This window comes from Brachionichthys hirsutus, chromosome 8 (genome assembly GCF_040956055.1).
Source record: "Brachionichthys hirsutus isolate HB-005 chromosome 8, CSIRO-AGI_Bhir_v1, whole genome shotgun sequence".
Classification (NCBI taxonomy): Eukaryota; Metazoa; Chordata; class Actinopteri; order Lophiiformes; family Brachionichthyidae; genus Brachionichthys; species Brachionichthys hirsutus.
This window is the reverse complement of record NC_090904.1, coordinates 9,426,125-9,448,238: the sequence shown is the minus strand read 5'-3', so window position 1 is coordinate 9,448,238 and position 22,114 is coordinate 9,426,125. Positions and strand designations below refer to the sequence as shown.

General features: G+C 50.8%; 3 protein-coding genes and 1 non-coding gene across 4 annotated transcripts; 1 reads left to right on the top strand and 3 right to left on the bottom strand.

Annotated features, from left to right (window-relative positions):
* Nucleotides 1-4,143: 4,143 nt before the first annotated feature.
* Nucleotides 4,144-4,215, bottom strand: trnae-uuc (transfer RNA glutamic acid (anticodon UUC)). Its single transcript has one exon. It is a non-coding gene; the product is annotated as a tRNA-Glu (tRNA).
* Nucleotides 4,216-4,484: 269 nt separating this feature from the next.
* LOC137898110 (zinc finger protein 568-like) lies at nucleotides 4,485-7,146 on the bottom strand. The gene is made up of 2 exons (XM_068742105.1): nucleotides 6,960-7,146; nucleotides 4,485-5,944 (listed from the first exon to the last, which is right to left on the bottom strand). Exons 1-2 carry the CDS (start codon nucleotides 7,144-7,146, stop codon nucleotides 5,148-5,150), a joined length of 984 nt encoding a protein of 327 aa, XP_068598206.1. The 3' UTR covers nucleotides 4,485-5,147.
* A 666-nt stretch (nucleotides 7,147-7,812) lies between these two features.
* LOC137897992 (zinc finger CCCH domain-containing protein 11A-like) lies at nucleotides 7,813-13,401 on the bottom strand. Its single transcript, XM_068741988.1, has 16 exons — nucleotides 13,113-13,401; nucleotides 12,783-12,894; nucleotides 12,559-12,678; nucleotides 12,158-12,284; nucleotides 11,881-12,066; nucleotides 11,723-11,788; nucleotides 11,482-11,640; nucleotides 11,278-11,337; nucleotides 11,094-11,180; nucleotides 10,947-11,006; nucleotides 10,369-10,857; nucleotides 10,191-10,249; nucleotides 9,608-10,115; nucleotides 9,324-9,496; nucleotides 8,970-9,142; nucleotides 7,813-8,486 (listed from the first exon to the last, which is right to left on the bottom strand). Exons 2-16 carry the CDS (start codon nucleotides 12,834-12,836, stop codon nucleotides 8,264-8,266), a joined length of 2,544 nt encoding a protein of 847 aa, XP_068598089.1. The 5' UTR covers nucleotides 12,837-12,894; nucleotides 13,113-13,401; the 3' UTR covers nucleotides 7,813-8,263.
* A 2,765-nt stretch (nucleotides 13,402-16,166) lies between these two features.
* On the top strand, nucleotides 16,167-21,791 carry sypl2a (synaptophysin-like 2a). Its single transcript, XM_068742403.1, has 6 exons — nucleotides 16,167-16,291; nucleotides 16,477-16,551; nucleotides 18,945-19,060; nucleotides 19,591-19,789; nucleotides 20,241-20,414; nucleotides 20,552-21,791. The coding sequence occupies exons 1-6, from the start codon at nucleotides 16,277-16,279 to the stop codon at nucleotides 20,675-20,677; spliced, it is 705 nt and encodes a 234-aa protein (XP_068598504.1). The 5' UTR covers nucleotides 16,167-16,276; the 3' UTR covers nucleotides 20,678-21,791.
* The last annotated feature ends 323 nt before the right edge of the window (nucleotides 21,792-22,114 follow it).

Here is a 22,114-nt window from a genome sequence, read left to right as displayed (position 1 = left end):
TAGGAGGATGAACAAAAAGTACCGTCAGATCCGATTGAACCGGGAGGAACGATGAGAACGAGATCCCCGCAGGACGGGTTCGACTTGAAGGATTCGGGTCACAATAAACACAAATCGACGTCTTTTCTGGTCCTGATGTTTCTTGCGGTCGCCATCTTGAACGTTTTGATGGACATTCGGTCCACACGGGGCCGTTTGTTCGTCATGGCTGAATTAAATATGGAATAATCCCACATTGCTGATGGGATTAAGAACGCAATCTGGGGAAAGAACAAAGCGCGGTTTTGTCTCGCAGGTGTGTATTCGTCGTGTTTTAGGTTGCAAATCATACGAAATACGCCACAGGTGTACTAGTACACAGATCTGCTCCGGGCCTCTTCCTCCTCTGCTACAGTGAACACATCGTATTGATTGATTATCAGCGGGTCTAATATTATGGTCTGTCAGCAGCTGCCGCCCCGGTTCTGTTTTCTATTCATCCATCAGTGGTCTCAGTGGAGAGGAGGGCCTGGAGCAGAACCAGACTCCAGGTCTCCTCCCTCCCTCCCTCTCCCTCCCTCCCTCCCCTCCCCTCCCCTCCCTCCCTCCCCTCCCCTCCCTCTCCACCTGGCAGCGCTGCGCCGCCGGCCTTCACCCCAGACGTTCACGGGTTTCTCTATTTTCATCCTCGCGTCCCGGGACACGCATCCGTCTCCCTTCTCCACCCGTCTTGGTTTCCTCTCATCCCTCCTGCCCCTCTAAGGAAACCGCAGCTTCTGTAAGACGCTCAGAAACAGAAGCGGCTGAGATGGACAGAGCTCAGGTAAGAAAGAAGAAAAAGAAAAAGGCTTCCAGGCGGCAGGCTGTGGCGACGAAGAGGCGGCAGAGCCTTCGTCACAGCTCAATCGCACGTCTGCAGACACCAGGGATCGACGGAGTCGATTCAGAAAGACAATAAGCCCATTAGAAAAAGACTTTTCAAATTGATTGATCAGGTCTGGGGCCCATCCTGATATCCAGTTTCACGACAGAAGATAATCAATGAGAAGAAATGTGCAGAAACTGCAGCTTGGATTACATCCACCCACCCGCCAACCCATCCATCCATCCACTCATCCATCCATCCACCCACTCATCCATCCATCCATCCACCACACAGCTAAAGGTGTCACCTTCAAGCAGCGCCCCCAAAAAACCTCCTGTCGTGTGTTTGATATTAATGCTAAGAACACACCAATCAATAACTCAGCGATCTGCTATCAGGGTCTGAGACATCCACTCAGTCCCGAGCCCACCTGCTGTGAGGACACAGCGTTACCACGGCAGCAGCACCCTGCCTGAGAGGAGCGAGGTGGAGGCTCCATCTGGATTGACCGGAAGGACACACACAGAGGACGGACAGCATGGCTGCCTCAGGCATTACTATTCAAGTTCAGAGTGACGATCAATGATCGACAGGATCGGTGAACGATGGCTCGATTGCGAACAAAACAGTTTCACACTGACACCGTGTGGGGTGTGTGTGTGTGTGTGTGTGTGTGTGTGTGAGACAACACTGACACCTACAGGCCACAAACACGAACTGCAGCATCAGGTCCCGCAGGCCGGATTAGCGGATTAGACGTGACCCCTTTTCTTTTCTGTTCTCTGATCAAAATCAATGGATACAAAACTCAGTCATGTAAAGAACTTTTGGGGGCGTGGCTTAACAACTGAATTCCAAATAGTCATATATATATATAATTCCTAACTCTCCTCAACCAGAGACGGTTTCAGCTGATCTCCAGTCAGACGTTATCGACGCCGCTCCACAACCGTGAGCACGCTACGGTTTTAAAAAGGTGGTACCGTCGGCGGACAAAAGGAGCGCCTCCTCATCTCCTGGACAACAAGCTCCGTCATCCAGCAGGGAGGTGAGCGTGCAGAACCGAACACACCCTCCTCTTCCATTCGCTGGTCTCTCATTACAGCAGTCAATAAGCAGCGCTTCCTACAGCAGGCCTCAGGCCCAGGATGACATCACAGAGCCGGAACCAATCACAAACAGTCACAATCCGTCTGGATCCAGAACCGACCCCGTGAAATGGTGCCGGGGCCCCCGTCTTCATTCTGCATGACGGGACGCTGGACTTTGCTGTGGGTGTCTAGGAGTGGATGAAAAGTGCTGTGGACCCAACACAAATAAATAATAGCAGTATTTGCTTGTGTGTGTGTGTGTGTGTGGGGGGGGGGGGGGACTTTGGGTTTGGATCAGGCTCAACTGAACTTAACGGGACTGCTGGGCCTTGATCCATACAGTCCCGGATCATCTGGACTGGACCGTGTTTACATGTTTACTTTGATCATCTATCTCATTATTATTATTTGCATTGTCAAAATGTCGACAAGCGGGAACAAGCGGTCTGGAATCAGAATCTGAGTCCAAGTCTGGATCCGGATCCACCTCAAAATGTAAATGACTCTTTAACTGCCAGCGTCATCAAACAAACAAACAAACGGTGCCGGAGGTCATCCAACGAAACGCTGACTCGTTTGGAGATGAATCCAGTTCTTCCATGCAGGGGTCACGACTTTTGACCTTTAAAAGCTTCCATCAGAACCGCAAAGCTTTTCAACACAAACAGGAAAACAGACTTTGAACTTTTGTCAACGGGGAACTGATGAGAAGAACCGGGTCCGGGGCGGGTCCCATCCCAGGAGCTCAGTCTGGATGGAACAGAACTCCAGATCCGGTGTTCAATAACGGAAGCGGCTGCAGACCGTCTCGGTACCGAGTCACAACAAGGTCACCAGCGTGACTCTGGGGTGCGTTCGGTTCTGGCAGCTCGTAAACAGGATGGACCGGAACGTTCTGGTTCGGGTCTGCCTCAACAAACGAGCCGAACCCAACCGGCCCGGATCGCCCGCAGGCCTCTGCAGTGACACCTCTCCCCGGATCGCCCGCAGGCCTCTGCGGATGCGGGGGGGGGGGACGGTCTGCTCGGGTGGGGGGGGCCCCCGGTCCGCTCGGTTCTGACGTTGGGTCGCTTTACTTGCTATTTGCGCAGTGCAAGGAAACCGCAGCATCAACCGGAGGAAGCGCAGAGAGAGGGGGGGACGACGACACTGCATAGACACGGAACCGGAGCATCTCATCAGCCGGGCCCGACAGAACATGGGACGCCACCCGATGCGTCAGTGCGACCGAACTACAGAGCGTCAAGGTGTCCGCTTACCTGCGCTGGTCCGCCGGTCCGCCGGTCCGGTCACCGCCGCAGCACCGAACCGTCAGCTCCGCCACGTCATCAGAAACACTGACCGCCTCCTCGGTGCCGTTACCGGAGGTCTGGATCCGTGCTTCCTGTCAATGCGGTGCAGCCCTCCCTCCCACCGTGCGTGCGTGTGCGTGCGTGTGCGTGCGTGTGCGTGCGTGTGCGTGTGTGTGTGTGTGTGCGTGCGTGTGTGCGTGTGTGCGTGCGTGAACACTTTCATCACGTGACACATGAACGAAGCAGCCTAATAAAAGTGTTATTAAACGGGGCTAAGCTACTGTTAGCTTAAATAGCAGCGACTGTCAGCAGTAAATAACATGTTTGTTTTGTTTTGTTGTTAGCTATCTTAGCTCTTAGCATCTTCCGTAAACCGAATAGCTAATAAAAATATAGCTTAAATTAAATACGTAAGCCTATCGTCCTTATTTGTTTAACTAATTACCTACAGACAGGTGAGGCCGAATTAAAGACCGTCGGGATGCATTGTGGGAAATGTAGGAGCCTTTTAGTGGTGAGTTGTTGGAATGTGGATGAGGGTTAATTTAATTCTTGTTGTGAATGGAATCCATCCTCATCGATCAACACTGTTATTGAATATAAACTGATTGGTTTAAGTCACTCAGCAAGCAATCAATCTATCAGCTCAATGAATTCATCATTCATGGAAGCATCCCGACAAAACAGCTCACCTGCGGGTGGGCGGGGCAACAACCCCTCACCGGATGCTAATGACTCCAGGGACTAACGAATCAATCAATACTCCTGGGAAGTCTGATTGCCTCGGTGATTTCGATCCCTTCTTGGTTTCTTGGTTTTCTGCTCCAACAAGATTATAAGTATATATAAACTCTGAAAACTGGATATGGGAGGGTTGATTTTGATGAAGAGGAGGGTGGGATGTGAAAAGAAGCTATTCCCATACCGGGAGTCGAACCCGGGCCGCCTGGGTGAAAACCAGGAATCCTCACCGCTAGACCATATGGGAGTTAGTCATCTAATTTTTTTAATATCAACATTTGTTATTCTGGTAGGTGAAAACATGACAGGCAGGTAAGGAGGTTGCGTTTGGTGAAAAGCTGCACCTGCAGCTCCGCCACCAGCAGGGGGCACCAGAAGCACGTCAGAGGAGTTCAGGACATCCTTTTTCCTGCCACAGGCCGGTTTCATGCTGGGCAATTTTTCCATGGATGAATTATTAATTACATTAAATTAAATAGGAGGAATGTAAATTTAACCACTAAATCTTATTGTACGTACTTTTAATAGCTATTGCAGGATTATTACACCAGTATCTACTCAACATAACGCATTTGTAGAAGTCATGGTCTCAGTAATTACTTCTGTCCTCCATGTTCAGGTTTTTTTCTTTCATAAATTCCATGTTCTAGTCTTTTAATCCAGGGTTCTTGGTCTTTGTGTGTTGAAGCAGATTTTAAGGCTTCATTGTTTTCTATCTTGTCTCCACATATGATGCCAAGCGGACTTGCTGCACGAGTCACCTGCTGATGAACCGTGTTTTAAATCCGACTCCTGGTTTTGTCTTTCTTTTCTTGGAGGTCGTCGGCTCCTCTTCTTCCTCCTCTTCTGCCTCCTCAGTTAGATTTTCTCCTTTTGTAAAGAAGTTCTCCAAAGACGTTTGTTTTTTCGAACTCATTTTTAGTTTACAGGTTTATATTTTGTTAGCAACGTGTCACGTGACCAAGACAAACGTCTGTGAAGATTCCAATCGTTTTTCAAAATAAAACACCTGTCAGACCCCGATAATCAATACAACAGAAATTATATCAATTACTTATTCTTTCTGTTGGATCAGAGATCTTTATGTAACACATTTTAATTCACACAAGAAACGAGACACACACCCAAACACAGTTTCTGCAGACTATCTGAACCTGAACTTCAGCCACTTGGACTCCGTCAGAGTTTGCAGATGGCCGGGTCGGCCGCCTCTTTGGAGTAGGGGCCCACCTGGAGCGTGGCCGGCTCCGGCTGGCCCTCCCTGGTGTGGAGCCTGAAGTGGGTGTTGAGGTGCGCGGACTGGTTGAAGCACTTCCCACAGACGAGGCAGCGGAAGGGCTTCTCCCCCGTGTGGATGCGGTGGTGCCTCTTCAGCATGCTGACGGTGGTGAAGCTCTTGCGGCACGCGGTGCAGCTGTACGGCTTCTCCTTGGTGTGCCAGCGCATGTGGACTTCCAGCTGGCAGGCGAAGCTGAAGCCCTTCCCACACTCCTTACAGCTGTGCCACCTCTGGATTCCCTGGGCGGAGTGAGGCGGGTTCAGGGACCGGATGTTCCTGATCTGCAGGACGTGTGCGTTCTGTCTTCCACTGAGGGAAAGCGGTCCTTTCGGCCCCCGGCTGGTTTTCTGCCGACCGTCCCTCTGCGTTTCCCTGCAGGTGAAATATTCCGCCATGGAGGATGGCGAGCCGTCGGCAGGCCTCCCGCCGTCCTCGCCATCGTCTTCTGCTTTCAGCTCCTGGGATGGCGGCGGCGGCGGCGGGGAGACACTTCCGTGACACACAATCTGGGCGAGTGAGGGCTGTGGCGATTCAACATGGCCGCTTCCTTCGTCTGCATCTCTCGCTTCCTGGGAATCATCTGTTTGAATATTTCTGAGTTTTGGTTCTTCTTTAACCCGCGGAAGCGGCGGCACGCAGCCCCTCCCCTCGGGATCGCAGGGCTGGCCGTCGTCTTGGGGGAGGACGGGTTGCGACTCTGAAAGGTTAAAACATCACATGTTATGCTCCGTGTGTTTGCAGGGACATTCAGCGACGCCACAAATGTCGTTTTCGATATTAGGTAGAATGTTAGAGTACAAGTGCAGTCAAACAGTAGCATGTATTACAGTACAAGTACAGTCAAACAGTAGCATGTATTACAGTACAAGTACAGCCAAACATCATGTCTAAGAGGAGCATTTCAAAAATGTCATTACAGTCTTGTTTCCGTTGAAAGTCCTTCGTACATAAATCGACATTTAACAATACAAATAAAAATAAATTACTCCACAGATGCAAAATAACAATAAATACACATAATATGTACAACAAAGGTGGACAAAAAAAACAGGGGGGGGTTGATCCGGAGAGAGTCGTGATGACTATCTCCGTTTCTGTCCCCCTAAAAGGTGTATTTTTAGGGCCGTTTTGAAGGAGGCCAAAGAGGTGCATGTTTTGAGGGTAGGAGTCAAACCGTTCCACCCTTGGGTGGCCGTATTGTAAAAAGATGATTTACCCATGTTAGTCCTATAGGAGGGGGTAATCAGGCTGTTGTTTGAGCTCCCTCTAGTGTTGTGGCTGTGGGTGTCACTAAATCTGTGGAGGTGTTTATTCAGGTATGCAGGGATTGATGGGACTGAGGGCAGAGCTGCATTGACTATTTTAAATGCCAATCCCATTTTGAGCTGTTTAACCCTGTCTTCCACCCTGAGCCATTTTAGGCTAACAAAATGGCTAGGAAGAAGGGGGGGTCATGGGTCAAATACAATTATTGTTTTCACCAAACTTTCTACAACCTCAAGCAGAAACTGACGCGACGTTTTCAGATATGATCAGTGCAGGAGCTTAAAAAAAATCGTTGCTAGTTATTAGCCATTATTTATGTCATATTGATATATATTATTGATTATCTAGCCACCTAAAGGGGTAACGGTGTGCCCCCCCCCCCCCCCCGCCCGGTCCCGTTAGAAGCGGTGCACTGCAGACAGCCGCCGGGGCTCGCCGGGGCTCACCTGGCTGCAGCAGGAGCCTCTGGACGGCGACGTTCAGCAGCCGCTTCAGCCGCTCGTTCTCCTCCGCGGCGCAGAGGATTTCGCTCTGGTACTCCAGAACCGTGTCTTTAACGGCGCGGAAGATCTCCTCCGCGGCCGCCGTTAGCCTGTCGTTCAGAAACACGTTCAGCAGCTCCAGCTTGCTCATGTTCGCTTGCTCCGTCTCCCGAGGAGGAACGACCTTCTGTTTACAACCGCTAACCCGGAAGAAGAAGCAGCAGCTGCCCGGCTCGCGAGCGGAAGAAGCCGCCAGAAACAGCCCGTCGACGGAGAGCGGCTGCTGTGGCTCTTCCTCGGCCTCTGATTGGCTTAGCGGCGCACGTGTTACGATAACAGGAAGTTTTCATTTCGGCAAACTCAAAATTTGGATTACGTAGCGCCCTCACTTTCTCTAGACTAGACAATAAAAATGCAAAGAAAATTGATGAGTTTTTATGGAAAAACCGATTACATCATGTTAAGAAGTCAGTAGTAATTAATTCCTTAAAAATTAATAAAAAAATAAAAATAATCTCGTCAAATCTACTGTATTTGGAACAACTCCGATATTTTATACAAAAACAAGAGTTCCTTTCTAAAAACTTGGTTTGAGAAAAGTATTCTTTTGTTCCATTTATAGTATGCTAAATCCTTAAATAGGGCTTTAAATACAATTTCCATAATGACTTTAGTTAACTTTAACACAAGAATAAATATTTTAGCTCCAAATGGGCTGGCTTGCTGTAAAATCAGCAGCAACACCGCGTAGCTTAAATCAGTCCGCCGCTAAGCTTGTCGGCGACCGATGCCGTTACAAACCAGTCAACAGCCGATGTTGGTCATTAAAAGTATTTTTATTTACACGGTAATCTGTACAAGTCACTCTGAACAATACATTTGTGGGAAGGCTTCCGGATGGGGTGAGAACAGAGACCAAATACCCCCCTCCCACATTGAAAAACAGAAACAGACTTTAAGACACAACTGAAAGCATTTTGACCAGGTAAGAAATATACAAGATAGAAAAGACCCCCAGGCTAGTTTACTGAATAAAAGAAATATTAAAATGAGAAGGGACACGTTTCAAAGATTTTTGTTTAAAAATGGCAGAGGCAGGTTTACCGCGGAACACGACCACAGGGCAGCGCGAGTTCTCACAGCAATGATCGCAAAGGTATTTAATCACAAGTCCGCCCTGCAGAGCAGCTCCTGGGCTCTCAGACGATCAGAAATGAAGCGCATCTAAAATGTGAACGGAGCGTGAATTTAAAGACAAAGTCGAGCTCTCAGCTGTCGATCATCTCCGACAGCTCCTGGAGCAGGTCGTCCTCCCCGATCTCCGCGTCCACGTCGCCGTCCTGCAGATGTTCATCTGTGAATTCGTTGATGAGCTCATCGAAGACATCCACAGTGGTGGCGGCGGCGGCGCTGGTGGTGCTGGAGGCGGTTCTGGATGCCGCCACGCTCGTTCTCCGTGACTTGGAGGGAGGCGGAGTTTTCAGCACCGGGCTGAGATGAAGGAGAAGAAGAAGAAGAATTATACCTTGTTGATCTCTATACATCACTGGGACCAGTCTGGAGGTTCTGTGCCTTGCTCAAGGACACATGGGCGGTGCCCAAGAGTTTCTCCAGGAGCAGTTTTTTTTGTTTTTGTTTTTTAACTAAGTGCATTCATGACACAGGGGAAGAAAAAGAAACCCTAAACTCGTCTCATTTCTCCTCAAATCTAAAACGGCTACGAAACGGTAGAATTAGAATTCTCAACTCGTCTTAAAGTATAAAAGCAGGAAACCAAACGTTTTGGGTAACTAGTCGTTTGAAACTATTGATCATGTTCTGAAATCACATGCAGGAAGTAAGAGAGCCGTCTTTGAAAGCATCTAATTACGATGCAAACCGTGGCGGTGAAGCAAACGTTACCGAGGGCGAGCAGCCGCAGGCTAAAACGTGGCACGAAGCCTCACCGAGCCGCCGGCGTGTTTTAACCTTTACCTTCGGGCAGCCGGGACGGTCTCCCTGGCGGCGGCAACGATGACGCTCTGCTTGAACACGGGGACGGTCTGGAGCTCGTCGCTCGGCGGGCTGGAGCTCAGGTCCAACGCGGCGACGGGACTGCGGGGGACGGCCGGGCTCAGCTGAGCCTCTGCACCGGTGGATCGGAACACCTGCCGACGGAAGAGGCCGGAGGTCACCGACAGCACGACGACGCCTTCATTTAGCAAACTCGCGTGGATCAATGAGTTCGTGGAAAACGTCAGCGTAAAACGTGAAGGATGGACAAAGAGGACGAGCAGAATATTCACGACAGCCGTCACCAACGATGAATAGCAGCGCCTTTTGACCTACTTCTGCGTTTCCGCATGTCGCCTCCTGCAGTTGCTCCTCCAGTCCTGCTGAGGCACTGTTCAGGGGCTTCACAGCAGCGACAGCAGATCGCCCCGCCCCCCTTCGCTTCTGGCCTGGTTTCACACGAACGGCGGGCTTCATGACAGACGGCTTCACGTTCAGCTTGGGCCTCACTGAAAGAGAAGGGATTTGATTGGCGTGTGAAACCCGTCGGTTGCGTTCTGCCTTCCGCTTCAGTGGCTCGCGGCTCGTTAGCGTAAGCGTGAAGGTAAAGGGGGCGGTACCTTTGGTGTCCGGCGTGTGCTCTGGGGATTTCTTGGGACCCTTGTTTGGCGTCCCGTTAGCCTCCGCTGCAGGACTCCGCGCTGCGGTTCTGGTCTGCTTGGACTTCCTGGCGGTTTTCGGAGGGACCTTCTTTGACCTGGCGGCGCCCGGCGAGTCGGACTCGGTTGGAGAAGAGCTTGGCTTCGCCGACGCGACGGTATCGCCGACTGCACCGGGGGTCGTATCGCTGCTCGGAGGTGAAGCAGCGGTGGATCTGAGGGACCGCGTTTTATGAACGGGGACTTCCTGAGCAGGGGGGGCGGAGTCAGGCGACGAGGAGCCTGGCGGCGTCAAACGGACTGCAGCAGGAAACCTCCTCTTCAAGGTTCCTTCGGCTGGCGGTTTCTGGCAAGGTTCTGCTTCAGCCGGGCCTTTGGCCTTCTCCGTTTCCTGCCGGCGAAGTCGTTTCTCTCGCATGATCTCCTCGAAGGTCTTGACTTTAATACCGCTACCGTTAGCGACGCTGGACTAAAGAGAGACGGGACAGTTAAGCGTCGGCCGGGGGTCGACGCGACAGCGACCGGCGCCGCAGCTCGGTCCTACCTTAGGAGCCGCGGTTTGAGGTTTCACCGGCTTCTCTGTCGACTCGCCGTCCTCCTCTGCTGTGAGATTCAACACAAAAAGAAATCACGTTACGAACACGAGATTTACCGGGAGCATCGGGTCGTTGTGCCGAAGCTTCCCGGCGACACGGCTGAAACCGCTGAAACGGCAATCTCACCTTGGGGAGCCGGTCTAAGGAGCGGCGGCAGGCGAGGCTTGCTCTCCTCGCCGTCAGAGCTCTTCTTGCTTGGGTCCTCTGAGGGCTGCTGAACCGGCAACCTTTCGGCCTTCTCCCTGCGGATCTCTTCCAGGGTCTTGACCCGGACCTCTCCCGGGTTCGCAGCCTCAGGACCAGGACCAGGACCAGGCCCATGTCCAGCCGGGTCAGACTCCCCTCGACTCTTGTTTAGCGCCTTCTCTGCGGTGGGCTCGGCAAGCTTCACTTCCTCTCGCCTTTCTTTCTTTGCGAAGGTCGAGGCTTGATCTCTGACGGTCCGCTTGACGCCCTTTGTGGGTTTGGCTTTGCCGACCGCTCCGGACGCGTCCGAAGGGCCGCCCCCTTTCGACAGAGAACGGGACTTTGCCGCCTTCTCCAGTTTGATCTCGTCCAGAGTTTTGATGCGAATCTGCTCGGTTGTCTTTTTTGATTCCGTGTTGGTCTCAACTGCTGGAGAAAAAACACGCAGACCACCGGTTTGCACGAATAACGTCTTTCAGGAGAAAAAAAGCAAAGGTCGTCGCGCCGGTATCTCTTACCCGAGCGCGCGGCTACAGAGCCCGCAGAAAGCCCAAGTCTTTCCTTGATGGGCTTCATAACTGCAGAAGAAACCCAATCAAAACGACAACCTGTAGTATCGAGTCAACTCATCGATCGTTCATCTCATCGATCAGGATGATGATCACCTTTCTGAGGCGGTCCTCGATCCACGACTCGGCCGAGACGCTCCGACAGACTCCTTTTTGGACGGACGCCTTCCGCACGTTGCTCATCTGCAGTAACGACAATTCATGAGCTTCCATTCCAAGATATCATCTCAAGATTATCTTTGTTAGCGACGCAAAGAAATCCGACCGGGGGAAAACTTACCGGCGCCGGACGTCTTTCTTCCGAGTCTTTCGCCCACGCCGCCTCGCGGTCTCGCAGTGTCTGGAAGACAATTGGAGCCCAGAGTTTAACCGGATGACGCGAGAACAAGGGACGCCGTCACTTTGCTATACATTTATTTGAATTTGCAGTTTTACTATTTAGAAGTTTTAAGCGGTTGTATTTCATCACGTTTCCGGTCTTTACCGTCTCTTGGTCGAAACGACGAGTTGGCGTTCTCCTTCTCTCCGCTGGCTGTGGCGTCGGCATTCTGGAGCGGGTAACCAGCTCTCTTCATGCTGGCCTTCAGCGCCTTCCGGAGTCGGATCTCCTCCAGGGTGCTCACCCCGAAGTTCATCGAGTCACCTGTCCAGAAACATCGGCAGCCAATGAGCAGAGGAGTCCGGAGTAGCACGGCGACCGGTTTCATCTCCGACGACCGGATCACCTGATTTATGCAGCTTTCTGGAAGAGATGCCGAACCTGCCGTCGTCTCCCTCCTCCGAGAACTGGTCTGCAAACAGAAGGGGCGCCGGCACTCACGATAAAATGAGAACGCCCTTTTGAAAACGAGGACCAAAATGTAATTGAGTGGCGATGTCTCACCGTCCTCGTCCTCGTCGTCGTCTGCCGGATTGATCACCACTGGCGGGTGGGTGGGACTCGGGACCGGCTCCTGAGACTCGGCCTTGATGACGCTTCGGAGCTGGGGGTTGGGCGCGTTGGGGAGAGGGGGGGTGGTTGTTGCGGGAGCCGGTTCCTCGCTCGGCTGTTCCGTATTTTGGCTTTGACCTGAGGAGTTACGTAGACGTTGTTTGTCAAAGTCACAAACCTTCGGCGTTTGAACTTAAAGGGTTAATTAAACAACGACGAACCGCCTTACTGGTTTTATCGGCCGGGACGTACAAGCCCTCGATGCAGCGGGGCCTTTCGTGGAAGAAGGCACAGTGTGGCTTCTGGCAGCCGTCCGCCTGGCTCTCCCAGTAACACAGGATCTCCTTTCGCCTCTTCTGTTTGGATGAAAGACAGCCGCGCTCACTACTTGGACGCGCCGCTTTGCTAGCCGGTCTTACGGCTGCTTTGACGGCACATCGGGTGTTTCTTCCGGGCACGTCCAGAGGCGGGAGTGGAGCTCCCGGCTCGGGGGGGGGGGTGGGTTGCCAGAAAGACTTTTTCTACCCTTCGGTAATGGCCGCTCGAGGCACGCGCAGCCTCGAAAGGGCAAAGCTTGAAGGAGATGCGGTTTCAGCGTTCCTCTAGAACCGGCGTTTCGGTCCTGCTCACCGTGATCGCCATGTGACGGAACTTGCAGGTGGTGCGGAAGCAGCGTCCCTCCTCCCACAGGTTGCAGACTGCCTCGGAGCCCATGGCCGCTTCGCAGTGTCGGAACGGGCAGCCGTCTCCCTGCGCGGCAAACGGGACACTGTGGGACGCTTCCCGCGACACGCCCGACGCTTCAGCTGGTCGAGCTGCACGCAAATGTGACTGCGAGTTCCAACCTCGCTTACTTTGGTGCAGGTAGAATAGTAGAAGAAGTAGCAGTCGTCTCCTCGGTTGCTCATGGTGACGGTTGACGAAGGTGACGACCGGCAGATGGATCTCTTCGGGGCCAACAGGACCCTGAAATCAGAGGCGCAGCCACGTGTTAGACAGAACCCCGATACGACGTCACTCAGCCGTCTTTTAAAACATCAACACGGGTTTGTCGCAGGTTTGACGCCGCTTGCACGGCGGAGGACTCCTCAAAATGCACAACGGGACACGCGAGGGTCAGCGCCGGCGAAGGATTTAAATCAGCCGCTGCAGAAGGATTCGTTTAGGAACCGTGCACGCTTTACCTGAGGTGGTTGAGAAGACGTCTTCCTCAAGCGGACTGCCGGTGGGTGGTCTCCGTATCGGTATGGAGTCCTGAAGGAACACTTGATCCGTGAGATAAGAGGTAAAGGGGGGGGGCGGGTCGCCCAGAGACACTCGTCTTCCTACGACATCTCTTTTCTGAGACTCTGAGACATCTTTACAGCCAGACTGCTAACCATTACCGCTGCTGGGAGTGTCCTTTGAAGACTTTTGTTTTTATTATTTTTTATTAATGGGTGTAATCAATGAAATAAATAGGATATTATCAAAAAGATCTCCCCCCCCAAAAAAATATGGCAAAAATAGCAGAAAAGGGGGGAAAGTAGGTCAAAAAAATATCCTCAGCTTCTTCTCGGGCTCGGAGGCAATTTGGCACACTTGGCATTGGAGCGAAGCCCGAAAGGGGACAAGGCAAGACATTGGAGCCTCTACAGATTCTCGGCTGTCGATTGCCAATTTTGAAGAAGAGAAAGGAAAAAAATCTTCTCCCATTGTGTTTTCAAGTTCTCCACATCCAGAGACTCCCACAAGGGGCCAAGCGGACGGTTTTACACCTAAGAAACGAACAAAGAAAACACTCCAGGTGGCACTGAAAGGGTTACAAAGAGACACGAGTCGTGCACAAACACAAAGGAGACGACTGGACAGTTACACACACAGCAACAGAATAATGAGGCACATCGACCGATGAAGCAAGAGGCGATCAGAACCGGGTCAGAACAGCGAGATGATTCACGAGTCACGGATTTGAGAACTGAATTTCAATGTTAAGACGCACGGAAGAAGCTCATTCCCTTGACTTCATGATCACTACTCTAATCAAACGCTGCTGATCAGCATCCAGAACTCCGACTTCCATCCGACGCCGTTAACCGACGTCGCCACCACATCGAGCTCTCATCCGGGGGCCACGGTCGGGGGGGGGGAACGTCAGTCGTTCTATCCGAGACGGCCGGAGAGAATCGACGACGCAGCACGTAAATGAATCCGTGCTGGTTGAAGATATGCTAGACACGCACCTATCAGCCACCTGCCTGTTATGTAGCCCCCCCCCCCCCTCCCCCCTCCTTCTGCCACCACAACTGCACTGACCCTTTGCGGCATGGACTCCACCAGAACCCTGAAGGGGTGCTGTGGGATCCGGCACCAAGATGGTCAGCAGCAGATCCTTTAAGTCCTGCAAGCTGCGAGGCGGGAACGCCGCGGATCGGACTAGTTCGCCCAGTACAGCCCAAATATGCTCCGTTGGACTCGGATCCGAGGAACTAGGGGGGGTCCAAGAGAACCAATTTGAGGCGTTGACTCAAAATGGTTCTCTTTGAACCATTTCTGGACCTTTCCTGCTGCAGGAGTCCACTGCCATCAGGGAATACCGCCTCCATTAAAGGATGCACTTGGTCAGAGACAATATTTAGGGAGGCGGGAGGCGGGAGGGCGCCGTCCACATGGATGGCAGGACCCAAGGTTCTCCAACAGAACACGGCCCAAAGCGCCACGCCGCCATCGCAATCTGACCCTCATCAAACACACTCAGATCCTTTTTGTCCGCTTCCAACACATTAACTTCGACAACAACGATGCAAATATAAGGAGACAATCAACGCCGTTCGCTTCACGGGTTGTGGTTATACTGTTATAACCGAGCGGTAAACATCGGCCCGCGTTAGCATGCTAACTAACTTCGGCGAAAACAGCTTTGCGTTTTTCCCACATTTCTACTCAGACCAGAAAACTAGTGGCTGTTCTCAGAACATCAACGCGCAGTGGTGTATGCGCTACCTGGCAAAACATTCACACAAATCAGTTATTTCACTTAACGCTGCATTTTCGAGACCTACCTTAACCGACAGTTTCTCGCGACCTTATCGTTAGCATTAGCTGAACGTCGAAGACTGCTGTTCCTTTCTTTTATATATATTCCTTTCTTTTACGTTTCGTATTCTAACACTACGTTAAGAGGCTGGTGTATTGTGTAAAGAAAGTATACAGTATTTGATTACCAGTTTCAGATTTTTTAAAAAAAGGGAAAATTAAGTAGTGGAGGAGGACTTGATCCGAGCTTGTTACCATAAGACTTCAGCAAAATGGCGGATGTACGATAAAAATACCAACGGGAATTTACGAATCCTACTATGGCGATACTAAGACCCGCCCTACTCTACATTTGATTGGATGATTCTTATCACTCTCATTGGCTACACCTAATCAACTCAACCAATCCAATCAATCAGCGGCAGAGCGAGGTTATAATCCGCCTTCAACGTAGTAGCATTCGAAATATTACTCAGGGGTGAATCCTATGGGTGAAGCGGGTGGCGGCTGTTATAGGCATACTATGCTGACGCATTAGCCCGCCCAGCTCTGTTTCTGATTGGCGTACCATAATATCAACCAATCAGCAGCTCTCTTCACACATACGAGTCAATACAGACAATTTGGAGTGATCAATTCACCTAAAATGCATGTTTTTGGAGGTGGAAGGAATCCGGAGAACCCAGAGAAATCCCACTACGACACGAGAACCAAAACATCCTAGTATCAGTAATGATTATGACAATAAGAATAATTAGCTAATGCAACATACAACCACAAGCACAAGCGTTGTTTCTGGGTGACGAACTTTACTTTTTATTTTATGTACTGTATTGTAGGCTATATTGCTGAAAGAAAATCCTGCTAATTTACGGAAATCTGCTGGATGGATCTTGATGAAATAAATCTGAAAATAGGACTTTGTCTATTTAGATTCCATAAAATGTTGATACGGATACACCCCAATTATGGATTAAAAAAACAGTTAAAAATACACATCGACTCCGATTCACTTTAACTTTTCATGGTTGGCGTATAAAGATACCAAGAGCTGCGTCGCCGAGGTGTTCTATTTTATTTTGAAGTACCGGTACATGAAGTAGGGGCGGAGTTTGTCTTATTTTGGTGAGTTTTGGGGGGCGGGTCACTTGTCTGTGATTGACAGATGGTGCTCCTATTGCTTGCCTGGCTGTTTCTGTTCCGCGCGCTGTCAGTCCTTTGCCGCCGTTTGCCCGCCACGGTTCTCGCTGAAACGGAGTACAAGTTCGCGTTAAGAGTCACGTACGTGCTAACCGTTGAGTGAAATCCGACAGAGTCGTCGCTTCACATCTAAATGGACGCTGCTAAGGTGGGTTAGCTTGGCCGAATACTCGGGTTGACAAGTTAGCGTTAGCATGAGGTTAGCAAGGGCAGGGCCAGTTAGCCGCAAGGTGACAAGCAGGTAGCCTTTGCGGCGCTAACGTGAAAGTAGGTTACGTTCTACGTGGGGCTAACCTAGCTAAACGTTTCTGTGCCTTTGTTTCTACAACACAGAGAATGACTTCCGGGTTTACTCTGGACCTCGGACCGCTGAAAGAGCCCATTGGATTTATTCGAGTTCTAGAATGGGTAAGTGAAGTTTTGAAAGTGTCTCTTAAAAACAAAGTCCACATCTCTCTAGCGTTGTTTCGGCCACCATGTGCGTGATATGAACTAAACTGTTGCGTGTTATTTAAACACCACAAAGCGCTGTGAGCCATTAAATGCATTCATTAACCCTTGGAGGTGCAGACTGATAAAGGTTTCCTTGCCATTCTGATTTGCGGCTCGGCTCACGCAGCAGCTGGTCTGAATTGTTCATGTAAGGACTGAAGGCAGAGACGTGAGTCGGTGTGACGTCACTGTGGTTGAAGGCCCAGCTGCTCACTATCAAGTAGTGTGGATGAACTACAGCTCCAACGTGCTCCAAATATCGCTACGTCTGTGTTGCTGACTTCTTAATGAGGAATCTGAATGGACCGTACGCTAAAAAAAGAAACCGGTTCAGGAATGGCCCCTGTAAATGTGCGCTAACGTTCGCAGCGGGCTGTGTGCAGAATGGCGTGCCATGATATCTTCTTCCTTACACCAGCAGCAGGGCTGTGTGTGTGGTAAAGGCGTGGGCTTGTGCTGCAGCTATGTCCTGTTGGACGTTTCCATGCTGTGTGCAGCAGCCGTGCCCCGGACTTTAACTCTATTCTGCTGTTACAGTTTATCGTTAACCCTAACCCTCCCTCTAAATGTCAAAACCCTCAATGTAAAGAATGTCGACCATATTGTTGAGTCAGAATCTACACAAGCCGAGTTCCTCTATAGCGCTTTAATTAAATGCTAAACTGTCTGTCTTTATGAAGCGACACCAAGCGAAACCAGAAAGTCCAGCATGATCGTCTTCCTATTGGTTTAACGTAATCTACTCTTAGATTTGGAACTTGCTTCAGAGTTGTTTGAATCTTGTGACGCTGCCTGTGAAAACACGGCTGACAGTTTGGCGGCTCGTGTTGTTCGCATTTGCGTGTTTGGATTTGGCTTTTTGCTGCTTCAGACATTGGCGTGCCTTGCGGAATACGAAGTTCCGCAAGTTAAATTTAATGTTGGCCATCTTTGATCTCGAGGCTGAAATGCACAAAATTCTTCCATGGTGAAGCATCGTTAGTATTATAAATATTTTCCTCCCTCCTCTTGTGAAATACTGTGGGTAGATATTTTAATGCTACCGTAAGCCAAACTGGCCCGTATGCAGTACACATGTCCGGACATTAGCCAGTAACAGCTGACATTTTCAGAGTTGGTTGAAGGATGGTTTAGCTATTCTTGTAATCGCGTCTGTTTTTGCCGTTCAGTTCCTGCGTTTGCGTGTGGAGGTTTATTAAAAGCTAAATTGCTGAACTGGTGTCTCTCATCTATCCTGCTACTACTCCACGGTCAGGAATGCATCCTGCAGCCTGTGGGGGGCCGGGTGGGGACGGTGGAGGGTTTATTTGGGGTGCTGTCAGGTTGGGTGGGTCGATGAAAGCTGAGAGATTGTGCAGCAATCCAGAGAAACCTGAAAGATGAAACCCATTCCGGCGGTCCTTGGCGGGCCTGAAGCTGTTTGTCTTGCTGTTGCTACAGTGCTGCAGCGCCTCTGATGGCCCTGTTCTTCGTCCTATTGTACACACCATTGTGTACTTGAAAAGGACCCTGATGATTTGGGAATGTGCATTGATGATAGTTGTGGGTGGAAGTGAACAAAAGGATTATTCTTGAGAAAGTACGGAAATGAGAATCACGTGCTCTCATCAGATGCTTTTCATTGGAGAAAGGATGTCCTGGGCGTGGGGGGGGGGGGGGGGGGGGGGGGGATTTGTAACTCTAAACTCCTCAGACGTGCGCGTCAGCGTGGAGCATTCATGCTGCAGACGAAGAGGAGCTGCTCCAAACGCACCGCAGTCGACTCTCGTAGGACGCCGTAATGGCGGAAGTTCATGTTAGAGGTGGCAGGAAGTGGTCTGGATTGCCCGCCGCTCTTCCTGCTGCTCTGTCAGCGTTGTTCACATATCGGCTTGTTTTTCTTCCTCAGTCCAGAAGAAACATTTTCTGACGTTCATTCTCATGAAATATGAAAACAACTACGCAATAAGTATTCCGTTAATGAACGGCTTAAGAAGTCACATTTATTGATCCCGCTTTGCCAACGTTTCGTCTCGGTGCAGTGAAGATTATAAGATTTATGAACGCATCCCAGCAACAGTCACACACGTGCTGCAAAACGGCGTCTGTGCTGTGTCTGTACTTGAGGCTTGTTGGTGCAGCGGGTCGGCGCTGATGTGTTGATAATATCATTTCATTCCGGGAGGATGAACGGAAATGTGATTAAATGCTCTCAAATATTTGTACCTGAAAGACTTTAATTTAATTTCTGCGCGGATGTGAGTTAAGTTTTTAATGAAGTCATAAATTGTAAAACTAAAAGCTCTTCACGCATTTGTCTTCATCGAAAGGTGTTCTCCATCTTTGCCTTTGCCACCGCCGGAGGTTACTCGGGGTCAACCACCTTCTCTGTCTCCTGCACCGCGGGTGAGAAGACTGTCCATGCGGACTTCGGCTACCCTTTCAGGTACGGCGTGATCTGGAGCTGATCTGCCATTAGCTGGTGGGACGGGATTCTCTGATTCGTCCTCATTGCTGCCATCATCTGGTGAAAAGTATGAACTGTGTTTCAAACGCTGACAGGGGCAGAAAGTAACGACGCAATCGCACTTGTGAATTCTACCTGGTCCCACTTGCACGCTGTCTAAATATTTTATTTTAGTTAAAACAAATGGGTGTGTTGTGATGGGACACCGGCCCATAGATGTGTGATTAAACTCAGAATCAGGCTTGCAATGTGTTAATAATCTGATAATCCAGAAGAGGATTGAGTTTATTCTGACTAACGACTCCTCGTAGACGACTTCAAGGTTCTGTTAATCGGTCTGTGTTGCTGGAATCTTACTTGATCCTGTCATACTTCTTCCTCCTGCCCTCCGTGGACAGACGCTTCGCCCCAGGTGAGGCCTCGTTTTCTCCGGAAACCTCACAGCAACAGAGCGAAGCCCGTCAGCGAGCATCTGCTGAGACGCCTTCTCTTGTCCCGCCTCCCTTCAGGTTGCAGTCGAAGCCGTATCAGGTGCCGTCGTGCAACGGCAGCGCCACCTCTCCGGCCTTCCTGCAGGGCGACTTCTCCTCCTCGGCCGAGTTCTTCGTGTGCGTCGGCGTGTTTGGGTTCCTCTACTGCACCGCCACGCTGGTCCTCTACCTGGGCTACCAGAACGTCTACCGCCAGACCAGCCGCGGCCCCATCATCGTGAGTACACACCCTGTGCTCGGCGAGGATCTCTGTCCGTGTGGCTCCGCCCCTTCGCGTCCACACACCGAGCTGGCCTTTGTTTTCCAACCCTTTTTTAGTTTCTCTCACACACGAGGCACGACAACGTCTTGGAAACTACCTGCAGCAGGTGATGGCGCAGTTTAAAAAACGGTTCTGTTTAAGCGTGAAGAAAATGCTCCGCCTTCATTCAGTTTTATTTCTATAGCGCCGGATCGCAACAGAAAGTCATCTCAAGGCGCTTTACAGGATTAGCAGGGAAAGACGGAACCCAACTTGACCCACGAGAGCAAAGCACTTACACTTAGAATAGTTTTAAAAGTGAGAAATAGGCGCTGTAAAAATCCAAAATGACACAGATCCAACATCTCCCGTGAAATGAGTGGACGGCTGCAGGCATTAATATTAACGCCTGTGTCTCGGCTCTCAGGACCTGGTGCTGACCGCTGTCTTTGCCTTCCTGTGGCTCGTGTCCTCGTCCGCCTGGGCCAAAGGCCTGACTGACGTGAAGAACGCCACCGACCCGGAGTTCGTCGCGCACGCCTGCGGCGGGACCTGCAAGCCGGGAGACTTCCCCCACATGGGCCGCCTGAACGCCTCGGTGGTAAGTGGTGTCAACGCGACGCTCCGCACGGCGCCGCTCATCCGTAGGAGGCCTGAGGCTAGAGGAGAAGCCGTGCGGGTCCAGCAGAAGCGGCTGTTTTCAAAGAATCCCTTTTGTTTTCCCCCGACTTTCCGCAGATCTTCGGCTTTCTGAACCTGATCTTGTGGGCTGGTAACTGCTGGTTCATCTACAAGGAAACTCCTTTCCACAAGGATCCCGTCCCGCCACCCCCCATGGATGAAGGAGGTGCCCCCGGACCCTAGCCGTGTCACCGAGGGATCCTCGGGGCATTGGCGCGCTGCCCCCCCCCCACAGTAGAAAATGATTTGTGCCCAACGCTGGTCTCTGACGTTGACCTTCAGAAACGCCCTTTAATTTGCCAAGTTAAGCCGGTCGGCCGTCGCCGACATGTTCCGCGTTCTTTTATAAAGTCCGCCTTAAAATCACAAACGAGAGCTGCCATGAATGTACGCCTTCAAAGCTAAAACCAAATGTGTTTGGCGATCAGCAGGGCGTTCTCCGCGGTAGCACATCGCCCCCCCCCCCGACGTCAGAAGGACCGGCTTAATGGACCGAACCCGTCCCCGCAGACGTTAACCCAGAGTGCCTTCAAACCTCGGGCCTGTTCTCGGTAGATAAAGGCCACGCACGGATGAGTACTGTAATCCTGTAATTTCATTGGTTGAGTTTAAAAATTCAAATATATATATTTGTTTGTTAGATGAAAGACTGATCCCCGCTGCGTAATCCCACGTGTTTCCTGAACTGAGCAGCGGGCCGTCTGATCCGCTGCCCGAAGTCGATGCGCAGTGACATTATTTATACGTAGCTCACGGTTATTCTGGTCTGCATTTCACGGCGCCGTCGGGATTCTGTTGGCGTTTCCCACTAGGAAAGCCTCGTCGATTTACGTTCATTTGTTTTGTAAAGTGGGAAAGGAGAGCTGCGTTTGCCGCCCCCTCCCCCCCCCCCCCTGCTCTGCGTCGCTGCCGGTAGTTTCTCCACGCTTGCTTTGCTTTGCGTTCGGGCGGCGCTCCGGTTTGAGTCGCTGGACTTATTGACCTTCGACACATTACGATGCTCTACAATTTTAAGAGATGATTCCTGGTTTAGTTTGGAGGGAAACGTGATTCTTCATGGAATGAATCTTCTAACTTGAGTATTTTAGGCTTTGTTTGTTCAAAACAACGGATTATCTGGCGTTGTAAACACGAGCAGCGGCCGCTCGTCTTGCCGTCTCGATTACAGGGAAGTTGATGAATGAGTTTGTACTTTTTCCACGCGCACCCTCACGTTTACGGACATTTTGAGCATCCTTCAGTTCCCAAAGGTGTCTAATAAAAAGGCTTTTCTTCCTGCCTGTCAGTGACATCACCATCTCTGGTTTTCTTCTTCTTCTTCTTTGTGTTGAAGTATTGTCATGGATGGTACCAAATTCACAGCTGTGCAGCCTGATGGGACCAGATTCCAGCTGCAGTTATGAAGGAAGAACCGACGGGGGAAAGCGAAAGACTTTTAGTATTTGGAATGGCTATTCAATTGTCTCCATGGAAACCTGTGTTTTTAGGTGGCTGAAGGCCATTCTGCCCATCATACACATTCTTGCTCGACCAAATTTTCATTGAAGATGTTTGCAGTGTGGATATTCTGGAACTGGATGCCTTTGCCAGGGAGGAATGGGCTAAGATTCTCCAGGAGTG